This window comes from Phyllobates terribilis, unplaced genomic scaffold, assembly GCF_046119375.1.
Source record: "Phyllobates terribilis strain yellow unplaced genomic scaffold, ASM4611937v1 Scaffold_119__1_contigs__length_5224398, whole genome shotgun sequence".
NCBI lineage: Eukaryota > Metazoa > Chordata > Amphibia > Anura > Dendrobatidae > Phyllobates > Phyllobates terribilis.
Genome location: NW_027362879.1, coordinates 4,176,089 through 4,197,587, shown reverse-complemented (window position 1 = coordinate 4,197,587; position 21,499 = coordinate 4,176,089). Strand labels below are relative to the sequence as shown.

General features: G+C 46.0%; 1 protein-coding gene across 1 annotated transcript; it reads left to right on the top strand.

The window, feature by feature from the left end:
• Positions 1–2,553: 2,553 nt before the first annotated feature.
• On the top strand, positions 2,554–13,799 carry LOC141201589 (uncharacterized). The gene is made up of 7 exons (XM_073663584.1): positions 2,554–2,620; positions 8,143–8,292; positions 8,422–8,601; positions 8,685–8,805; positions 8,889–8,986; positions 9,185–9,275; positions 12,219–13,799. Exons 2-7 carry the CDS (start codon positions 8,215–8,217, stop codon positions 13,742–13,744), a joined length of 2,094 nt encoding a protein of 697 aa, XP_073519685.1. The 5' UTR covers positions 2,554–2,620; positions 8,143–8,214; the 3' UTR covers positions 13,745–13,799.
• Positions 13,800–21,499: the final 7,700 nt, after the last annotated feature.

Sequence of the window (21,499 nt, the reverse complement as noted above, 5' to 3'; positions counted from 1 at the left end):
AAGTTCCGGATAAATATGAACAAAATGTAAATGTTGATTCATAAGCTGTGAATTCAGCGGGTCAGTCCTGAGGGAATTTACATCCCATGTAGGAATTCAGAGGATCTGGGAAGGGATTTTGCGACAAACAACACTGGATGGAATGGGCCCAGATAACCTGGCACCAAGGCTGGAAAAGATCCATATGCTGGTTTTCTTCGATGCCGATATGAAAGAAATAAAAACAAATATTTTCTAACACTTTTCTATTTTTTTTTTATAATTATTTGATATTAACCCCTTTACTACCTTGGGTTTCTCCATTTTTGCGTTTTCGTTTTTTGCTCCCCTTCTCTCCAGAGCCATAACTGTTTTATTTTTCCGTCAATATGGCCGTGTGAGGGATTGTTTTTTGCAAGACGAGTTGTACTTTTGAACAACACCATTGGTTTTACCATATTGTGTACTGGAAAACAGGAAAAAAATTAAAAGTGCGGTGAAATTGCAAAAAAAGTGCAATTTCACAATTGTGACTCACCGGCGCCTGCGCACAAGTTTCCTGCTCCACAAGGCTACACAGACGGCAGGAAGAAGACCGCCGTCCATACAGGGTAATGGGTGACGTGGCGGGGAGGAGGGGGGATATGGAAATGAAGCTAATAGGCGGGGATTTCTTTGCGTCCCCCAGATGTGAAGCTTGCCAAAACTAATTTAATAAAAAGCTATTACACAGCAAGTAGACCTCTAATATGGGACATACAGGTAAGTATAGATTCATACTTCTATCACCTGTATCCCCATATTAGAGGTCAGATAGGTCCCAGGGGTGACAGATTCCCTGTAACATGTTAACTGCCATGGGTGGATCGCGACTCCACCTGTGGCTGTTAGGGGCACGTGACAGCTGTACAGAGCAGCTGTCATGTCCCTGGAAAGGTGCGGTGTCATCACCGAAGTCCACACGCCTCGCACACGCGCCGCTCCACATGCGTCGTACACATGTGCGGGTCCGCTCCGTACACCTCGTACATGCTTCTCCGAACACACGCGGCTCCGCTCCCTACACCTCGTACACATGCGGTTCCGCTCCGTACACCTCGTACTCACACGGCTCTGCTCCGTACACCTCGTACTCACACGGCTCTGCTCCGAACACCTTGTACACACCCGGCTCTGGTCCGTACACCTCGTACACGCTTCTCCGTACACCTCGTACACACGCGGCTCCGCTTCCTACACCTCGTACACGCGCGGCTCTGCTCCCTACACCTCGTACACATGCGGCTCCGCACCGTACACCTCGTACTCACACGGCTCTGCTCCGTACACCTTGTACACACCCGACTCTGCTCCGTACACCTCGTACACGCTTCTCCGCTCCGTACACCTCGTACACACACGGCTCTGCTCTGTACACCTCGTAGATACGCGGCTCTGCTCCGTACACCTCGTGCACACGCGGCTCTGCTCCGTACACCTCGTACACACGGCTCTGCTCCGTACACCTCGTACTCACACGGCTCTGCTCCGTACACCTCGTACTCACACGGCTCTGCTCCGTACACCTTGTACACACCCGGCTCTGCTCCGTACACCTCGTACACGCTTCTCCGTACACCTCGTACACACGCGGCTCCGCTTCCTACACCTCGTACACGCGCGGCTCTGCTCCCTACACCTCGTACACATGCGGCTCCGCTCCGTACACCTCGTACTCACACGGCTCTGCTCCATACACCTTGTACACACCCGGCTCTGCTCCGTACACATCGTACACGCTTCTCCGTACACCTCGTACACACGCGGCTCCGCTTCCTACACCTCGTACACGCGCAGCTCTGCTCCCTACACCTCGTACACATGCGGCTCCGCTCCGTACACCTCGTACTCACACGGCTCTGCTCCGTACACCTTGTACACACCCGGCTCTGCTCCGTACACCTCGTACACACGCTTCTCCGCTCCGTACACCTCGTACACACACGGCTCTGCTCCGTACACCTCGTACACACGCGGCTCTGCTCTGTACACCTCGTACTCACACGGCTCTGCTCCGTACACCTTGTACACACCCGGCTCTGCTCCGTACACCTCGTACACACGCTTCTCCGCTCCGTACACCTCGTACACACGCGGCTCTGCTCCGTACACCTCGTACACACGCGGCTCCGCTCCGTACACCTCGTACTCACACGGCTCTGCTCCGTACACCTTGTACACACCCGGCTCTGCTCCGTACACCTCGTACACACGCTTCTCCGCTCCGTACACCTCGTACACACGCGGCTCTGCTCCGTACACCTCGTACACACGCGGCTCTGCTCTGTACACCTCGTAGATACGCGGCTCTGCTCCGTACACCTCGTACACACGCGGCTCTGCTCCGTACGCCTCGTACACACGCGGCTCCGCTCCGTACACCTCGTACACACGCGGCTCTGCTACATCCACACTGTAAACCCCTCCTGACCCCACACATAAACTTCAGCTCATCCAGCACCATGACAACCAGCACAGCAGAGTCCTGCATCCACTGAGGCCCCTGATCATGTGACCCCTGACTCCTCCCCTCCTGTGACCTCATCACAGCTCCTGTGCGCACAGAGCAGCCATATATGTGGTGGCGGCTCTGCAAGTGGAGGTATGTGGAGACCCCATTACTGGGCGCAGGGGGCATTAACCCCTTCAGCACCGAGACTCTTTTGGGGTCTTGTGTTGCCCCTTTATAAGAATCATAAGGTTTTTGTTCTGTTTCCTGTAATAGATACATACGACCCAACTATGGAGACAGGAAGGGAGGAAACGTATTGTTCTCATAGTACAGGACCCCTTTACTGGCCCCACAGTGTAATGCCCCCATTATGCCCCTTATGCAGGATGTATGATGCCCCCACACAGTGTAATGCCCCCATTATGCCCCTTATGCTGTATGTATGATGCCCCCACACAGTGTAATGCCCCTTATGCAGGATGTATGATGCCTCCACACAGTGTAATGCCCCCTATGCAGGATGTATAATGCCCCCACACAGTGTAATGCCCCCATTATGCCCCTTATGCAGGATGTATGATGCCCCCCCACAGTGTAATGCCCCCATTATGCCCCTTATGCAGGATGTATGATGCCCCTACACAGTGTAATGCCCCCATTATGACTCTTATGCACTATGGATGATGCCCCCACACAGTGTAATGCCCCCATTATGCCCCTTATACAGTATGTATGATGCCCCCACACAGTGTAATGCCCCCTTTATGCCCCTTATACAGTATGTATGATGCCCCCCACAGTATAATGTTCCCACAGTACCGCCTGAGATCCTGCAGTTGGAATAAGTCCTGAGGTTTTACTGTTGGAATAAAACCTCTGGAACATGGTTTTCCCTTTTTCTGCTCCCCTACATAAATACTCTTGATATCGAGGCTTTGTACAGTAATATACCGCATGAGGATGGTATCAGAGGAGTAAGACATTTCTTGAAATGGAGATCAGTAGAGTGTAGCAGACATAATGACTTCATGGAGGATCTTATAAAATTCACTCTTACACATAACTTCTTTCTTTTTGATAGGAAGTACTTCCCCCGAGCTCAGCGGTACTGTGATGGGGAGCCTCTGTGCCCCCTTGTATGCTAACCTTTTTCCTGGGCTGGTGGGAGGAAACCACAATATGCAGAGATGATCATAAGTGGTGACATCCATATATTGGGGTGTGGTATAGATATATTGACAACATTTTTATCATCTGGTCAGGGACGAGTGAACAGTTTCTTGAATTTGTCAGGAAACTCAACATCAATAGAGTGGGCCTGAGATTTACAACGGAGTTTAGTTATAACCCGTTGCCTTTCCTGGATGTACCAATCAAGAAAGAACTGGATGTGACCCTAGGGACATTCATCTACCATAAACCTACAAGCACTAATAAACTATTGAAGTGGGATAGCCACCACCCCATCTCCCTGAAAAAAAGAATACTCAAGGGCAAATTTTTACGGTCGAGAAGGAAGTGTTCAAATGTCACATTTTAATATACAGTCACTTCCCAACTCCAATCTGGCAGTCAGATTAAATCCCTGGATTAATTAACTATCACTAAGCATAAGATGTAATTTTATTGTTCTCAAGAAAGGCGTCCAGGCCTCTCTTGAACTCATTAAGTGAGTTGGACATCACCACTTCCTCTCCCAGAGAGTTCCAGAGTCTCACGGCTCTGACCGTAAAGAATCCCCTTCTATGCTGGTGCAGGAACCTCCTTTCCTCCAGACGCATAGTGTGCCCCCTCGTCTTTGTCACCATCCTTGGTATAAACAGATCATGGGAGAGATCTCTGTACTGCCCCCTGATGTATTTATACATGTTTATGAGGTCTCCCCTAAGCCTTCTCTTTTCCAACGTAAATAGGTCTAATTTTGACAACCTCTCTGGGTATTCTAGTCCCTCCATTCCCTTTATTACCTTAGTCGCCCTCCTTTGTACCCTCTCTAGCTCCAATATGTCTTCCCTGAGCACCGGAGCCAGTGTACAGTGAAACCGAAGACATCTTCAATTGTATCGTTGAGGTGGTTAAACCCAATGTAAGAGGAGTTGGTCACAATAGATGTATCCTCAAAAAGGAAAGTGAGTGGGTCTCCTGACTGTATTCACTAGTCCCGAAGGGACTCAATGAGCAAATTTCATATGCCTGTTTTGTGTGAATACAGCCCCATCCTGGATTACATTTTTGGATTTTATACTCTACCCATTGCTACTCAGTTCCCTGTGAATGGGGTTCACATTTTGTTGTACTTTATCGAGATATATTCTACATTTACTATATAGTAATTAACAAGTATGATGATCCTTGTGTATCTCTAATTATGCAATAGGGTTCAAATTTGACCATTTAGGAATATACTGTGGGCCATCATCCAATATTTTTTGTAGTGATGAAGTAGATCTAAAAGCCTATTGCATGATGTGAGGATGTGCAATATGTAACGCTGAGTCACTTTTCACGGCCACGCCGTGAGACGAAATAGTCAAGGAGTCCGAAGTCAAAAGCCAGGAGGGCACGTCATAAACAGAGGGAAGAGGCAAAGGCATAGTCAGGTAACAGTCCATTGGTCAGAATACCAGAAGGATAGCGGATCAGAGCAGAAGTGGTCAGGCATCAGAAGATCAATACACAGAACACTAAAGCACAGAGCCACAAACCTCACACTACGTGAATGTACGTCTGGCAGAAAAAGCCCAGTTAAGTAGCCTGGCAGTCACCTGGAATAATGAACACCTGAAGATAGCCAGTGCCTCCCAGTCTCAGATTGGACAGTCGAGCTGTCAATAAACACACTGACAGCTTCAGCACGCCCCTGTACCTGACTGGATGACCGAGCTGTCAATCAAAGTACCGACAGCTTCAGCATGCCCCTGTACATGATTGGACGGCTGAGCTGTCAGTAACTGCATCCCCGACACAGTGAGGGGTGGAACCGTGACACAATACTTGTTTTTAGGCTGTGTGCCCACGTAGCGTTTTACAAGCGTTTTTGATGCGGAATTTCCGCAGCGGAAACGCTTGTAAAATGCTTGGTAACCCGCACCCCATGATCCCCAATGGGTTTCCGCAACTTCTATGCACATGCTGCGGATTTTTCCGCAGCGTTTATGCCGCGTTCAAAAATCCGCAGCATGTCATTTAATTTTGCGTTTCCGCAAGCGGAATTGCCTTTGTCCAATGCATAAAAAACGCAAGGCAATTCCGCATGTGGAAAACGCGTGATAAACGCGCGAAAAAAGCGCGATAAACGCGTGCGGAATTCCGCATGCGTTTTTCCGGGAGAGGACTTGCATTTATGCAGCAGAAATTTTCTGCTTCATAAATGCAACGTGGGCACATAGCCTTAATCTCCCATGACACTGATCTCAGAGACAGGACTTTTCTATATTGGTGGAATGCAATCCAGATTCATTATGCACTTCGGCGTAGAACGTATAATTCTGGACATGGGCAGTCGCAGATAGGAGACTGGGATGCTCTTCAGAGTGGAACGCACACATCCAGGCATACGTAATCTCCGACAATGTTCCTAGATACGCTCTGGTGTGTAACACATAACTACGGGCATGCGCAGTCAGAGGTATGAGTGGCGCGGCAGCAATCAGTTTATCTGGAGTTTCAGTTAAAGCGCGTCACTTCCGGACATGCACACTAGGGGATGGACATTATCGAACCTCTAGCGCATGAGAATTAACGCAGGCACAGTACATTATTGTAGACAGACTCCATTCTATATACACTATGACAATTTACCTCTAGGAATGGGAATGGGTCTCCTAGTCTGGGGAGCGGTTTTGGATGAAGTTGAATATTTAAACATGGACACCTGGCTATTAGGCACACTTCTGAAGATGACGTGTGTTCAGATGTTTTAGCTACCTTTGATTCAGCCTGTCTCATCTGTTTCCCTTCAAGCCAGGACTCGCGTTTTTTATTTGTTTCAGCTATCTAATAAGTGAATCTACACATATAAAGCATACAGTGTATCACTTCCTCACAGTAAGACCCTTCTAGTTGTCCATAGCAACCAATCAGTGCTCAGCTTTCATTTTACCTCAGCAGCTTCATTGTTGAAAGCTACAATCTGGTTGCTATAGCCAACCAAAAAGATCTTACTGTGAGGCAATTCTCAAAAATGAGGCCCCAGTTACCTCTGCAACAGCCGTTGCTATAATTACAGACTTTAGACCAACTTATCAGGTTTCCTCCCCTTGCGACTATATGGTTGCTGCACCTTTAAGAGTGACTCCTTGGATGCAGTCTCTAACTCTTTGAGACCCTTTGGGCAAAAACTGTGGTTTGGCATTTGTGGCACCCCAGTGGTCCAGTTGCCCCTGTGGCCTTGCCTCCCTCACAGGGGGTAATGCCATGCCTGGTTTACCAGCATACAACACTTTCCTGGCTCCAAACCAGAAAGGGGAGCTCCTCCCCTTCAAATTGGAATCTGGAGGCCGGGTTAGAAAGAGTTAGTGGAGAGGAGTTGGAGACAGGAGAGCGACGAGGAAGGACCTGGGGAAGGGAGCTGTGTACAAGCTCGCCCCAGAGGAGAGAAGCGCAAAGGAACCTGACACTGGAGTCCGTGGTTGTGGGACACTGAAGGCGCAGCAGCCGAATCCGGAGGGCAGGAGACTGCAGGTCTCCTGGCCCCACCAGACGCCCGGCGGCACAGCAGCACCATAGGGCCCAGCACCGCCAAGTGGGAGCGACACTTAAGGAAGACCCGAGCTGCCTGCCATACGGGTGAGGAAGAGACGTTTTACTCAGGGACAAGGGCCGCAGCATAGCTTCAAGCAGCAGGGCCAAAGAGAATAGCGCAGAGGGAAGGCCTATAACTCTACATGGCGAGGTGGATCCCCAACTTGCTTCCAGGCTGCCCGGACCTCTACTACCAGCTAGTACCCGTGCCCCTTTCTGCCTAACTACCGCAAGTAAAGATAAAAGGAAACCGCCATTAAGCTGTGGACTGGTCATTATCTGCGGTATCACCTGCATTACACCGCATCAACAACATCCACCTCCACAATTCTACATATACTGCCCTGGAGCTTAGCTCTGCCTGTGGAGAGCTGAACCAACTCTGCTGTGTGACCATCAGCTCCAGAGGATCTGCACCGCAGCGGCGGCCCCATATAGCCGCATACCACAGGTGGTGTCACGAACATTATCTCTAAAAACTTTATTTCCCCTTTTACTTTCCCTTTAATTGACCAGGTCACTGCCACCGTGACATCCCCAGCACCGACCGGCCCGGCTACTGAGTACCCCACGGCCCAGGGGGCGCGTCACATTATACACACAGACACCCATTTTTTCCTTTATTTCTATAGAGCCTAAATTCTGGGGACAAATCTTGTCAAGGGGAAAAATTTTGAGGTTTCATGTTTGCTGTATTTTTAGTCTGATGTTAAAGACAGCAGCGCAAAATTTCACTCAAACCAGATGAAAAATGTTTTGTATTCTATGGGCTCCACACACAGATTTACTGCTTTATATATGTAGATATAAAGAAGAAAGCTAAATACTGTAAATAATACATCTCATATGTTTCCCTTATTACCTCCAGTAATTGTATTATTACACAGGATTTTTATGATGTTACATCGGCTCATCTTCGTCTCATTAAGGTCTTTACAATATCGGATCCTCTCAGCGAAGATCTTCTATAGAAGAGAATTTTCCAGATTTATCCATCAAAGATGGATATGCACAGAGACAGGATGGCGGAGAGGATATTACACCTCACCCTAGAGATCCTCTTCCGGCTTACTGGAGAGGTGAGAGATTCTGATGACGTCACATTACATCATTCTTATCTATGGGAATAACAGATGGACAGAACTGGAGAGGTGAGGACTCTGGAAATGTCTGTAGTGAGATTTATTAATGTGTCTCTCCATAACTAGGGTTATACAGTAGTGAAGAAGACCTCTAGTGAGGGCTGTCAGGACCCTGTGTCTGAGGGATGGGGAAGACCCCTGAGCCTAATCACGGGGCCTCCATCTCACCCCCTGATACATGAGGACATCAATGACAAGAAGATCCTAGAACTCACCTTCAAGATGATTGAGCTGCTGACTGGAGAGGTGACACTGCTGGGAATGCTGGGACATTATACAGTAACGCTGTGGAGGGATCGTGGAGATGACGGTATCATTGTATGTGTCAGGTTCCTATAAGGTGTCAGGATGTCGCTGTCTATTTCTCCATGGAAGAGTGGGAGTATTTAGAAGGACACAAAGATCTGTACAAGGACGTCATGGAGGTTCCCCAGCCCCTCACATCATCAGGTAATAGACAGGACAAAATACACACGGCCTATAATTATCTGTATGTAAAGAATGAATTCAGTCCCTGTATGTGTTTCCTCCAGATCTATCCAGTAAGAGGACAACACCAGAGAGATGTCCCCGTCCTCTTCTTCCACAGGACTGTAAACAAGAAGATCCCAATGTTCCTCAGGATCATCAGGTAGATGGAGAGAAGGTGTCATGAGATCTCCCCTATGATGTGTAGACGGCTGTGAAGGTCTTGTGTTCAGTCTTGTTTTATCCACCAGTATTATATGCTCTATATTTGTGTCATGAGAATGGTGGAGATGGCAGGATTAGAGCTGATTGTAGATGTGACTTCTCTATCTGTCTGTGACTCTTACAATATTTGTTTCAGGGTGAAGATCAGACCCATATTAATACTACAGAGACATATGTGAGGGGTGATGAGCGGTGTAAAGAGGAAATTCCTACATATGACTACCCAGGTGAGTAGTAACCACTAAATACAGAAAATAACAGATTTATCTCAGTCACCGGCTGTAGCTGTTTTATCGGTTGTGTAGTCTGACCGTATCACAATCATGTGATCACCATTTTGCCTCTAGACCACAACATTCTCTTAGACCCAAAACTGTTCAAATGACTTCGGGCATTGAAAGCCCTCCTGTATAGAACTTACAACCTGGAGGATCCCCTTACCACTGGGATTGGAAGACGTTGACCGTGACCTGCTCAGGTCTGTAAACTACAAAGCCAAATGACAGCGTACGTAGAATGAGCTGAAAAGTTAGAAAATCACTTGAAAAAAAATTATTATGATGGGCCTTTAAGAGAAAGCGGAGGGTAATGATGGTGTTGGCTTCCTAGATCCCTGATATCTTATTGGATGAATCTACCTTCTCTCCATTCTGTGCTGCTGAATAAGCTCATATGGTCCCTACAAGACCAGGTCCAGTCTTTGCGGCCAAACTTGGCTGTAATATACATTTATTCATGCCTGCAGGAGATGTGTTGGCATGGCTCGAGCCCTGGTTTCATGGATTCACTCCATGTCATAAAGTACATTGTTTTCAGTCCCAAGGAATTCGGATTACTGCACAATCTCTCCTGAAATGGGGGCGCTAATACTTTCTCTACTCTTCTGCTCAGGACTTATAGTAGCTCCAATGGTCCATAATACATGAGTGCATCTACGGTTTAATGTTATAGTTCTCTGCTGATACATATACGTTCTTAATGTGGGTGAAACATGTTTTTTTTATTCTATGTCTATTTGTTTACAGTTTTTCATTTTGTATGATTTGTGGTGGGATTTGCCTGCCTCACTTATGTGAGTCTGCAAGCCCCTGATAGTATTTAAAAAAAGGTCTCCATTGACTCTTCCAAATGCCTGAGATCTAAATTTAATACACCTCAGCTCTGCACGATTATAAAAAGTTCTATTTAGATGTCTAATATTTCTTCTTGAAACTCATCTGACCGAAAATATTGGCATTTTTTGATAATTTAGATTGCGAAGAGCCACCAAGCCCCATACTCTAATTACCCCAGAGAGGTTTCACCACCTGTTACTCATCTCAATTTTTTTTTTGCTGATGAAGACTGTTGAGTTTTTATTCATTTCAGTAGATGTGTTATTGTCTTTAGTCACAGTTTTGCCCATCACCATTTAACCCCTCTACATGGATCTGGATTACACAGAGACCCCTAGACTTGGGCCACGGTGTTACCTGCTGTTCTGTGGAGTGAGATGGGAAAAATAGTCAGGTAGCCGGATCAGAACCAGGAGGGCAGATAAAATACAAAATCAGAAGACACAAGAGTAGTCAGTAAACAGGCCGGGGTCACAACAAGAAACAAATACACAAGCCAGGAGCTGAGCACAGAGGACTGAACTAGAGGAGAACAAGGCTGGATCTGGCAGCTCCCGGCAATATGCTTCCAGCTTTAGTAGGGTGCGGTGCTTTCCAAATGGCTGAAGCAGGGAGCAGATTACTCCAGCTGGACAGCACACACCCATACTGCCAGACTGGATGGTACTACTGGTCTCAGGCACCCAAATCTTAGTGGCTGGACATTGCCTGCGCCACCCAGAGCTTCTGGTTCTGATGTCTCCTCTATCACCAGCGCCGCCTGCAGAATGAATAAGGCGGCTCCTGGTGAGTGAAGCAGACATTGCAGGAGCAGATCCCAGAGGAGATGGGACACACCATTTGCAGAAGCCCTAATATGACAAAATGGTAGTAAATGAGAGCAATAAAAATCCCCATAGTGACCCCATTTTGGAGATTATAACCCTCAATGAATAGTAGTGACTATTATGAATTCACAGCCACTTTCCAGAAATTTGTACACAGTGGATGTTGGAGAGTGAAAATTGCACATTAGCCATTTTATTACCCAACACATAGTGCCCAGATTGTGCTCCAGGAGACACACACCGTAAATTAAGTGGGTTCTTCTCACTATAGTAATGCCAAATACATGGATGCTGAATGTGGTTTGGGCATACTGCAAGGCTCAGAAGTGAGTGGGAGACTATACTTTGGGAGAGTGGATATTTCTGGATTGGTTTATGGGTACATGTTGCTTTTCAAGAGCCTTTGAGCCACTAATAATGGGGAAACCTCTGTTTTTCCATTGACAGATGATGGACCTGAGTTGGGGACTTGTTTTTTTTGAGATGAGTAACAGTTTTTATTAGTATTATTTTTGCCTACATAATATTGTTTGCTACTTTTTTATTCCATGTTTGGGAGGCAGGATGAACAAACAATTGAACACCATGCTCTACTGGTTCATGCTATGAGGTTTTCTATTAGGCCAGCGTCACACCAGCGTATGGTATCTGATACAAGAGCATCAGATGTGATATGCTATTGACCCTCTGCTCCTGCTCTGCAGCGATCAGGAGCTGAGTGTCCTGCTACTGTGCTGCGATTTTCTTGCATGAGAAGATCGCAGCACAGGTGCAGAAGAGATGGAGAAAGTATTTTCTCCATCTCCTCCATGGTCTGACCCGGCGTATATATCGGACTGCACTGGGTTGACATCCATGTGCAGTCCGTTGTTTCACTCGCATCCATAGACTTGTATGGGAGCGAATGAATCGAGTATCGCTGCTAATCACAGTATCCTGTGATTGTTTTTTCATACCGAATCAGCATGAGTAAATAATCACTGATCAGAGCTGGCCCATAGAATAACACTGGGCCGAGTCCTATGCGATGTTTTATTGCATAGCACTCGGCCATGTTATACAGTAGTGTTACTCCGGCCTTATACTGTGAACTGTCATTGTCTTGGTGAATAATTCAATATTTTTACATAACTTGGCATTTCTTCTGACAGTTTAAGTAGAAATGTTCAAAAATATAAAATTTGAGGATATTTTATTCAAAAATAATAATTTGTTTTATTCTTGGCAGATGACTATACCAGGAGATCAGAGGGACAGCTGACATCTTCAATTTTTAAATTAGATGATCTTGAGATCCCACAGTATACAACTGAAGTGAATGCCATTACTACAGATACACCATCATCCCTTCACAGCAAAGATCTATCATGTGATCCTATGAAACAGGTCCTATCTTCTGATTCATTACCGACTACTAAGGAAAATCAAAGTCACGAAATAAGCTTTAAAAAGCGAACTACTGGTAAAGCTAAGAAGCCATTTTCACAATCAGAATATGGAAATAGTTTTCCCCTCGAAAAGTCTTTTCTTAAACATCCAAAAATTCACACAACGAAGAAAATATTTTCTTGTTCCACTTGTGGAAAATGTTTTAACCAGAAATTAGGTCTTGTTAAACACCAGAGAAGTCACACAGAGGAAAAGCCATTTTCATGTTCAGAATGTAGGAAATATTTTAAGCAGAAATGGGATCTTGTCATACACCAAAGAATGCACACAGGGGAAAAGCCTTTTTCATGTTCAGAATGTGGTAAATATTTTACATGGAAATCAAATTTGTTTCAGCACCAAATAACTCACACAGGAGAAAAGCCTTTTTCATGTTCAGAATGTGGGAAATTTTTTACCCGGAAAGCGAATCTTGATATCCACCAGAGAACCCACACAGGAGATAAGCCTTTTTCCTGTTCAGAATGTTTAAAATGTTTTAATTTTAAATCGCTTCTTGATAGACACCAGAGAACCCACACAGGGGAGAAGCCTTTTTCTTGTTCAGAATGTGGAAAATGTTTTAACCAGAAATCAGATCTTGTTATTCACCAGAGAACTCACACAGGGGAGAAGCCCTTTTCATGTTCAGAATGTGGTAAATTTTTTACATGGAAATCAAATTTGGTTCAGCACCAGAGAACTCACACAGGAGAGAAGCCTTTTTTATGTTCAGAATGTGGGAAATGTTTTAACCAAATTTCAACTTTGCTTGACCACCAGAGAACTCACACAGGCAAAAAGCCTTTTTCATGTTCAAAATGTGGGAAATGTTTTAACCATAAATCTGCTTTGGTTAAGCACCAGAGAGCTCATACAGAGGAGACACCTTTTTCCTGTTCAAAATGTGGAAAATGTTTTACCCGAAAAGCGCATCTTGATATCCACAAAAGAACACACACAGGAGATAAGCCTTTTTCCTGTTCAGAATGTGGAAAATGTTTTAATTTTAAATCGTTTCTTGATAGACATCAGAGAACCCACACAGGGGAGAAATCTTTTTCCTGTTCAGAATGTGGGAAATGTTTTAATCAGAAATCAGATCTTGTTATTCACCATAGGACTCACACAGGGGAGAAGCCTTTTTCATGTTCAGAATGTGGGAAATATTTTACATGGAAATCAAATTTGGTTCGGCACCAGAGAAGTCACACAGGAGAGAAGCCTTTTTCCTGTTCAGAATGTGGGAAATGTTTTGTGAAGAAATCTTCTCTTCTTAGTCACCAAAGAATTCACACAGGGGAGAAGCCTTTTCCATGTTCGTAATGTGGGGAATGTTTTACACAGAATTCATCTCTTAATAAACTTTAAAGAAATCACACAGGGGAGAAGCCTTTTTCATGTTCAGAATGTTGGAAATGTTTTAACTTTCGTGTTCCCAGGGTTCATGTGAAGTTGTTACATCACATGAGCCCTACGCCCAATCAGCTTCACTGTCCCCTTCTTCGGACGTATTGAACATCAACAAGAAGCCAGGGCTGCTGCTGCTTTCTGATTTCCTCTTATTGTTCGATGTGTCCAAAGGTGGGGACAGTGATGCCAGCGCTGAATGGTCGCAGAGCTCAGATGACATAAAAATGTCACATAAGCCTCGGAAACGCAAGTGCTCACACCACTGAAAGTGCACAGGCATGGGACGTTTGTATAATTGTTTTCATTTTAACAGGACCAAATATGAGGAATGAGAAGGGGTTGTTTAAGTGTAAAGATGATTTTTTTGGATTTTAATAATCACCTAGGCAGGTTATCGATGCAATTAGTTTTATTCCTTCCGGCCACGGTGAACAGCAATTCCAGGTAAATGTCCAACAGGCAATTCTCTTAGTCCTAGAGTTCCAACCTGTGATCAGTAGTTCCACTGCCCCGTACCAGGTGATACCCACTGTCCCCCATCTTTTGGTTGGCCCACAGCTTTTTGTATCCCCCGCCGGTATATTGGCAGTCACAGCATATGCTCCTTTGGATGATGGATATCACGACCGCAGCCCGTGATTCCACCCAGCTCTCTGTCCGACTAGCAATGAATCTTCTCTTTCTCCTGCACAGGGTTCAGCCCCCTGAATCGGCAGAAGAGCTCACCCCTCCCTCCCCCAGCTAATTGTGCCTTAGTGGAGATATTTTCTCAGGTGGAACCCATCCCCTGGGTTTACCTGTGGTGACAATGGCCCAAGGTCTCGGAGATATGGTCACTGAATGGAATAGATACCTGAGGTTGAACTGATGAGCAAACAAATCAATAACAAAACACAGCAAGCAAATTTCTAACAAAACACAAAATTAAGATTGACGAAAAGGGGTGCTCAGTGCTGGAAAAGTATGTAGAAAGCGGCCAGGTCCTCACACTAAGTACTGGACAACCTCTTTGAAGATCTACACTTACCTCTTGTTAAATTTGTCATACAATATATATGCCCCCTAGGTCAGGTTTATATTCTTGGTACAACTTATTTTTCAGTTTTTAATATTTTTATTATTTCTGCTCAATACAATTTCTTATATTGTATCTCTATTTGGCTGTATACTCCTAATTTCTTCTATGTAGGATTTATGCTTGATACATAGGAGGGCCTTTGATTTATTGGTCTTATATCGGTACCTTTGCAACCATATTGTTCAAGATATACTGATGGTATTGATTACAGAAAAAATTCTAAACTACTGAAGGTTCCAGTGAGTACTGTTGCAGCAATAATCTGGTAGTTGAAAGAACATAATTTCACCATAAACCTGCCACAGCCAGATTTCAGACCGAGGAGTGAAACAAATTATCCTAAAAATTGTCCAAGAGCCAACTATTATCTGAGGAAAGCTACAGGAGGATCTTGAATCAGGAGGTAAAATTGTTTCAAAGAAAACTATAAGTAATGCACTCTAGCTCCATTTCTGAACAAAAAGCATGTTCAAGCATGTTTAAAGTTTGTTCAACAACATGTGGACAAGAATGTGAATTACATAGTCTGATCAGATGAGACAAAAAGTGAACTCTTTGGATGCCATAATACACTCCAAGTTTTGACACTAAAAGGCACTGCATATCACCCCAAAAACAACACCAACAGTGAAGTTTGGAGGTGGGAGCATCATGGTGTGGGGCAGTTTTTCAGCATACGGCACTAGAAAACTTTGTATAAATGAAGGAAGGATGAATGCACAAATATACAGAGACATTCGTGATAAAAAATCTGCCATCTTCCAGGATGATGAACATGAATCTAGGGTTTACATTTCAGCAAGATAATGATCCCAAACACACAGCCAAGGAAACTCTGAATTGGTTTCAGATAAAAAAAAATAAACTTGCTCGAATGACCCAGCCAATCACCTGACCTGAATTCAATAGAAAATTTATGGGAGAAACTAAAGGCCAGAGTTCATAGAAGAAGCCCATGGGACCTTAGGATTTGAAGAGTGTTTGTGTTGAAGAATTGGCCAAAATCACGCTTGAGTAATGCATGCTACTAGTTTCTCCATACAGGAGGCATCTTCAAGCTGTCATCACCAACAAAGGCTTTTGTACGTAGGTATTACTTTTACTTTATTTTTCATGATTACACATAATTAAATTTATGGCTATCTATGATTGGATTTCCTTACCTGTGTGGATTAGATGGGTTGTTACTGACAACTGGTGAAAATTTCATGTCAATAGCACCTTTAGATAGTTAGGTCCAAAAAATATTTGAACAGTGACATAAGTTTTGGAATTTTAGCTATTTACCAAAAGATATTCAAGATACAATTATAGAATCAATCTGGGCTTATAGTGCCAACTTTCAGCTTTAATTTGAAGGTATTAACATCCTAATTGGAGTAAAGGTTTAGAAATTACAGCTCGGTTATATGGAGCCGCCTCTTTTGGTCAATTCTCAAAAGCTCTTTCATTGGCTGTATGGGCTCTTCTCTCATTAATCCATCATCAATGAAGCAAGTAAAAGGTCTTGAGCTGATTCCAGGTGTGGCTTTTGTATTTGGAAGCTGTTGCTATGAACCCATAACACAGAAAGATGCTCTCAATGGAAGTGAAAAGATCAAATCACCAAAGGGATTGCAGAAATGTTAGGAGTGACCAAATCAACAGTTTGATACATTCTGCAAAAAAAAGTGCACTGGTGAGCTTGGAAACTCAAAAAGTTGTGGACGTCCACTGAACAAAACAGTGGTGGCCGATTGAAGAATCCTTTCCATGGTGAAGAAAAGCCCCTTTACAATATCAACTCTCCAGGAAGTAGGTGTTTTTTAGTGTCTAGGTCCAACATAAAAGAGACTTCATGAGAGCAAATACAGAGGGTTCACCACAAGGTGCAAAGCATTAATGAGCCTTAAAAATACAAAGGCTAGATTAGACAATATGAGGCGGTTGTGTAGTACCGTGCCACGGCCACTACCAGAAGACGGCTAGCTCGGCAAGTGAGTATTTCTGGACGGCAACGATAAGTGATCGGCAGATCATCGATGTTTGAACATCGATGACCTATCCTAAGGATGGATCATCAATGAAAAAGTAGTGGACAACCTCTTTTAGTTGCCCAATTACTTTTGAGCCCTCGAAATGAAGAGGCTTTGTAGACAAATGGTTGCAATTCCTAAACGTTTCACAGGGTATTTTTGTTCAACCCCTTTTTTTGTATCATTTTAAATCCAAATTGGTGGCCTGCAGAGCTTAAATCACAAATATTCAGTCACTTTCCAAATACTTCTGGACCTAACTGTATTCATATATTTTCTAATGATGAGCAAGCATGCTTGCCACTGCTCGATACTTAATAGATCATCGCGGTGCTCGGATTTTCAATCAAATATCTCTGGTGCTAGAGTCCCTGCCCCACATGTTTCGCGGATGTTAGACTACCATTAAACACACAGGGATTCCCTGCCTTACACGGTAATGCCGTGTTGCCATGTTGGCTACTGGAATTACTGTGATTGGCCGGCCGCATTGCTTCATCTGGTTTTATACTCGAACAAGTAATGAGTGCACCACGATGACTGATCAAGTATCGAGCAGTGGCGAGCACGCTCGCTCATCACTAATATTTACAATACATGGACAAATATTGCATCTCTCGTACACGCGCGGCTCTGCTCCATACACCTCGTACACGCGCGGCTCTGCTCCATACACCTCGTACACGCGCGGCTCTGCTCCGTACACCACGTACACGTGGCTCCGCTCCGTACACCTTGCACACCGCGGCTCCGCTCCGTATTCCTTGTACACGCGCGGCTCCACTCCGTACACCTCGTACACGCGTTGCTCCGCTCCGTACACCTCGTACACACGCGGCTCCGTTCCGTACACCTTGTACACGTGCGGCTCCACTCCGTACATGTGCGACTCCGCTCCGTATGCCTCGTACACGTGCGGGTCCGCTTCGTACACCTCGTACACACGTTGCTCCGCACCGTACACCTCGTACACGCGGCTCCGCTCCGTACACCTCATACACACACGACTCTGCTCCGTACACCTCGTACACACGCGGCTCCGCTCCGTACACACGCGGCTCTGCTCCGTACACCTCGTACTCACGCGGCTCCGCTCCGTACACCTCGTACACGCGCGGCTCTGCTCCGTACACCTCACACACGCGGCTCCGGCTCCGCTCCGTACACCTCGTACACGCGCGGCTCTGCTCCGTACACCTCGTACACGCGCGGCTCTGCTCCGTACACCTCGTACACGCGCGGCTCTGCTCCGTACACCTCGTACACGCGCGGCTCTGCTCCGTACACCTCGTACACGCGCGGCTCTGCTCCGTACACCTCGTACACGCGCGGCTCTGCTCCGTACACCTCGTACACGCGCGGCTCTGCTCCGTACACCTCGTACACGCGCGGCTCTGCTCCGTACACCTCGTACACGCGCGGCTCTGCTCCGTACACCTCGTACACACGCGGCTCCTCTCCGTACACCTCGTACACACGCGGCTCCTCTCCGTACACCTCGTACACACGCGGCTCCTCTCCGTACACCTCGTACACACGCGGCTCTGCTCCGTACACCTCGTACACACGCGGCTCTGCTCCGTACACCTCGTACACACGCGGCTCTGCTCCGTACACCTCGTACACACGCGGCTCCGCTCCGTACACCTCGTACACACGCGGCTCCGCTCCGTACACCTCGTACACACGGCTCCGCTCCGTACACCTCGTACACACACGGCTCTGCTCCGTACACCTCGTACACACACGGCTCTGCTCCGTACACCTCGTACACCCGCGGCTCTGCTCCGTACTCCTCGTACACGCGGCTCTGCTCCGTACACCTCGTACACACGCGGCTCCGCTCCGTACACCTCGTACACACGCGGCTCTGCTCCGTACACCTCGTACACACACGGCTCTGCTACATCCACACTGTAAACCCCTCCTGACCCCACACATAAACTTCAGCTCATCCAGCACCATGACAACCAGCACAGCAGAGTCCTGCATCCACTGAGGCCCCTGATCATGTGACCCCTGACTCCTCCCCTCCTGTGACCTCATCACAGGTCCTGTGCGCACAGAGCAGCCATATATGTGGTGGTGGCGGCTCTGCAGGTGGAGGTATGTGGAGACCCCATTACTGGGCGCAGGGGGCATTAACCCCTTCAGCACGGAGACTCTTTTGGGGTCTTGTGTTGCCCCTTTATAAGAATCATAAGGTTTTTGTTCTGTTTCCTGTAATAGATACATACGACCCAACTATGGAGACAGGAAGGGAGGAAACGTATTGTTCTCATAGTACAGGACCCCTTTACTGCCCCACAGTGTAATGCCCCCATTATGCCCCTTATGCAGTATGTATGATGCCCCCACACAGTGTAATGCCCCCATTATGCCCCTTATGCAGGATGTATGATGCCCCCACACAGTGTAATGCCCCCATTATGCCCCTTATGCAGTATGTATGATGCCCCCACAGTGTAATGCCCCCATTATGCCCCTTATGCAGGATGTATGATGCCCCCACACAGTATAATGTTCCCCCATTATGCCCCTTATGCAGTATGTATGATGCCCCCCACACAGTGTAATGCCCCCATTATGCCCCTTATGCAGGATGTATGATGCCCCCACACAGTGTAATGCCCCCATTATGCCCCCGCAGTGTAATGCCCCCATTATGTCCCTTATACAGTATGTATGATGCCCCCACACAGAGTAATGTCCCCATTATGCCCCTTATGCAGGATGTTTAATGCCCCCATTTTTGCCCCTTATGCAGGATGTATGATGTCCCCACACAGTGTAATGCCCCAATTATGCCCCTTATGCAGGATGTATGATGCCCCCACACAGTGTAATGCCCCAATTATGCCCCTTATGCAGTATGTATGATGCCCCCACACAGTGTAATGTCCCCATTATGCCGTTTATGCAGGATGTTTAATGCCCCCGTTTTGACCCTTATGCAGGATGTATGATGTCCCCACACAGTGTAATGCCCCCATTATGCCCCTTATGCAGGACGTATGATGCCCCCACACAGTGTAATGCCCCCATTATGCCCCTTATGCAGGATGTATGATGCCCCCACACAGTGTAATGCCCCCATTATGCCCCTTATGTAGTATGTATGATGTCCCCACACAGTGTAATGCCCCCATTATGCCCCTTATGCAGGATGTATGATGCCCCCACACAGAGTAATGTCCCCATTATGCCCCTTATGCAGGATGTTTAATGCCCCCATTTTTGCCCCTTATGCAGGATGTATGATGCCCCCACACAGTGTAATGCCCCAATTATGCCCCTTTTGCAGTATGTATGATATCCCCCACACAATGTAATGTTCCCCCAGTACCGCTTGAGGTTTTACAGTTGGAATTATCCCTCTGGAAAATGGTTTTCCCTTTGCCTGCTCCCCTACATGTATACCCGCAAGCATGTATACATGCATGTAGGGGAGCGGGCCTCACAAGATTTCAAGGCTTTGTACAGTAATATACCGCATGAGGTATATTTCTTGAAATCAAGATCAATAGAGTGTAGCAGACATAATGACTTCATGGAGGATCTTCTAAAATTCCCTCTTACTCAAAACTTTTTTCTTTTTGACAGGAAGTACTTCCACCAGCTCAGGGGTACTGCGATGGGGAACCCCTGTGCCCCCTCATATTCTAACCTATTCCTGGGCTGCTGGGAAGAAACCATAATATTCAGGGATGATCATAAAGTGGTGGCATCCATATATTGGGGTATGGTATAGATATATTAACTACATTTTTATCATCTGGTCAGGGACGAGTGAACAGTTTCTTGAATTTGTCAGGGAACTCAACATCAATAGAGTGGGCCTTAGATTTACATCTGATTTTTTTTTACCAGTTTCCTTTCCAGGATGTATTAATTTAGAAATAACAGGATGGGACCCTAGGGACACTCTACCATAAACCTACAAGCACTAATAAACTATTGAAGTGGGATAGCCACCACCTCATCCCCTAAAAAAAGGAAAACCCAATGGGTCAATTTTTACGGTTGAGAACTAACTGTACTAATGTCACAGATTCTAATATACAGCGAATATACATGAACACCAGATTCAGGAAAAAGGGTTACCCACAGTACATTTTGGATTCCGCACAATCGTTTGCAGAAAAACGAGAGAGATAGAAACCCCTCCATACCAGACCATGAGACCAAGAAAAAGATGGTGTTTTAAAACCTCACCTTGCCACCCCGCCTGACGTCACTATTACAAATATCAAAGAAGACTGACCGTCACTACCAAAACAGAAAACTGGTGTGTACAGGTGCTTACTAAGAGTAGCCATCTCCATATATAACAATCAAATAAAGTAGGACTCTGTAACGCTAAGTATGCAAATATGAAAAATATGAAATTTGAATTGCATTACTGCTGTAGAAAGTAGAAATAACTGAGAAATCTTAGCATTTAAATTGGCCAATTCATGTGTACCCGGCAGCCACGATAAGGAGTTTCTCGTTGCCAGGGCCTAAATAGTGTGAATCCTCTCTTGGGCCGGTTTCACATGTCCATATATTTCCGGGACCGGAAAAACTGGTACC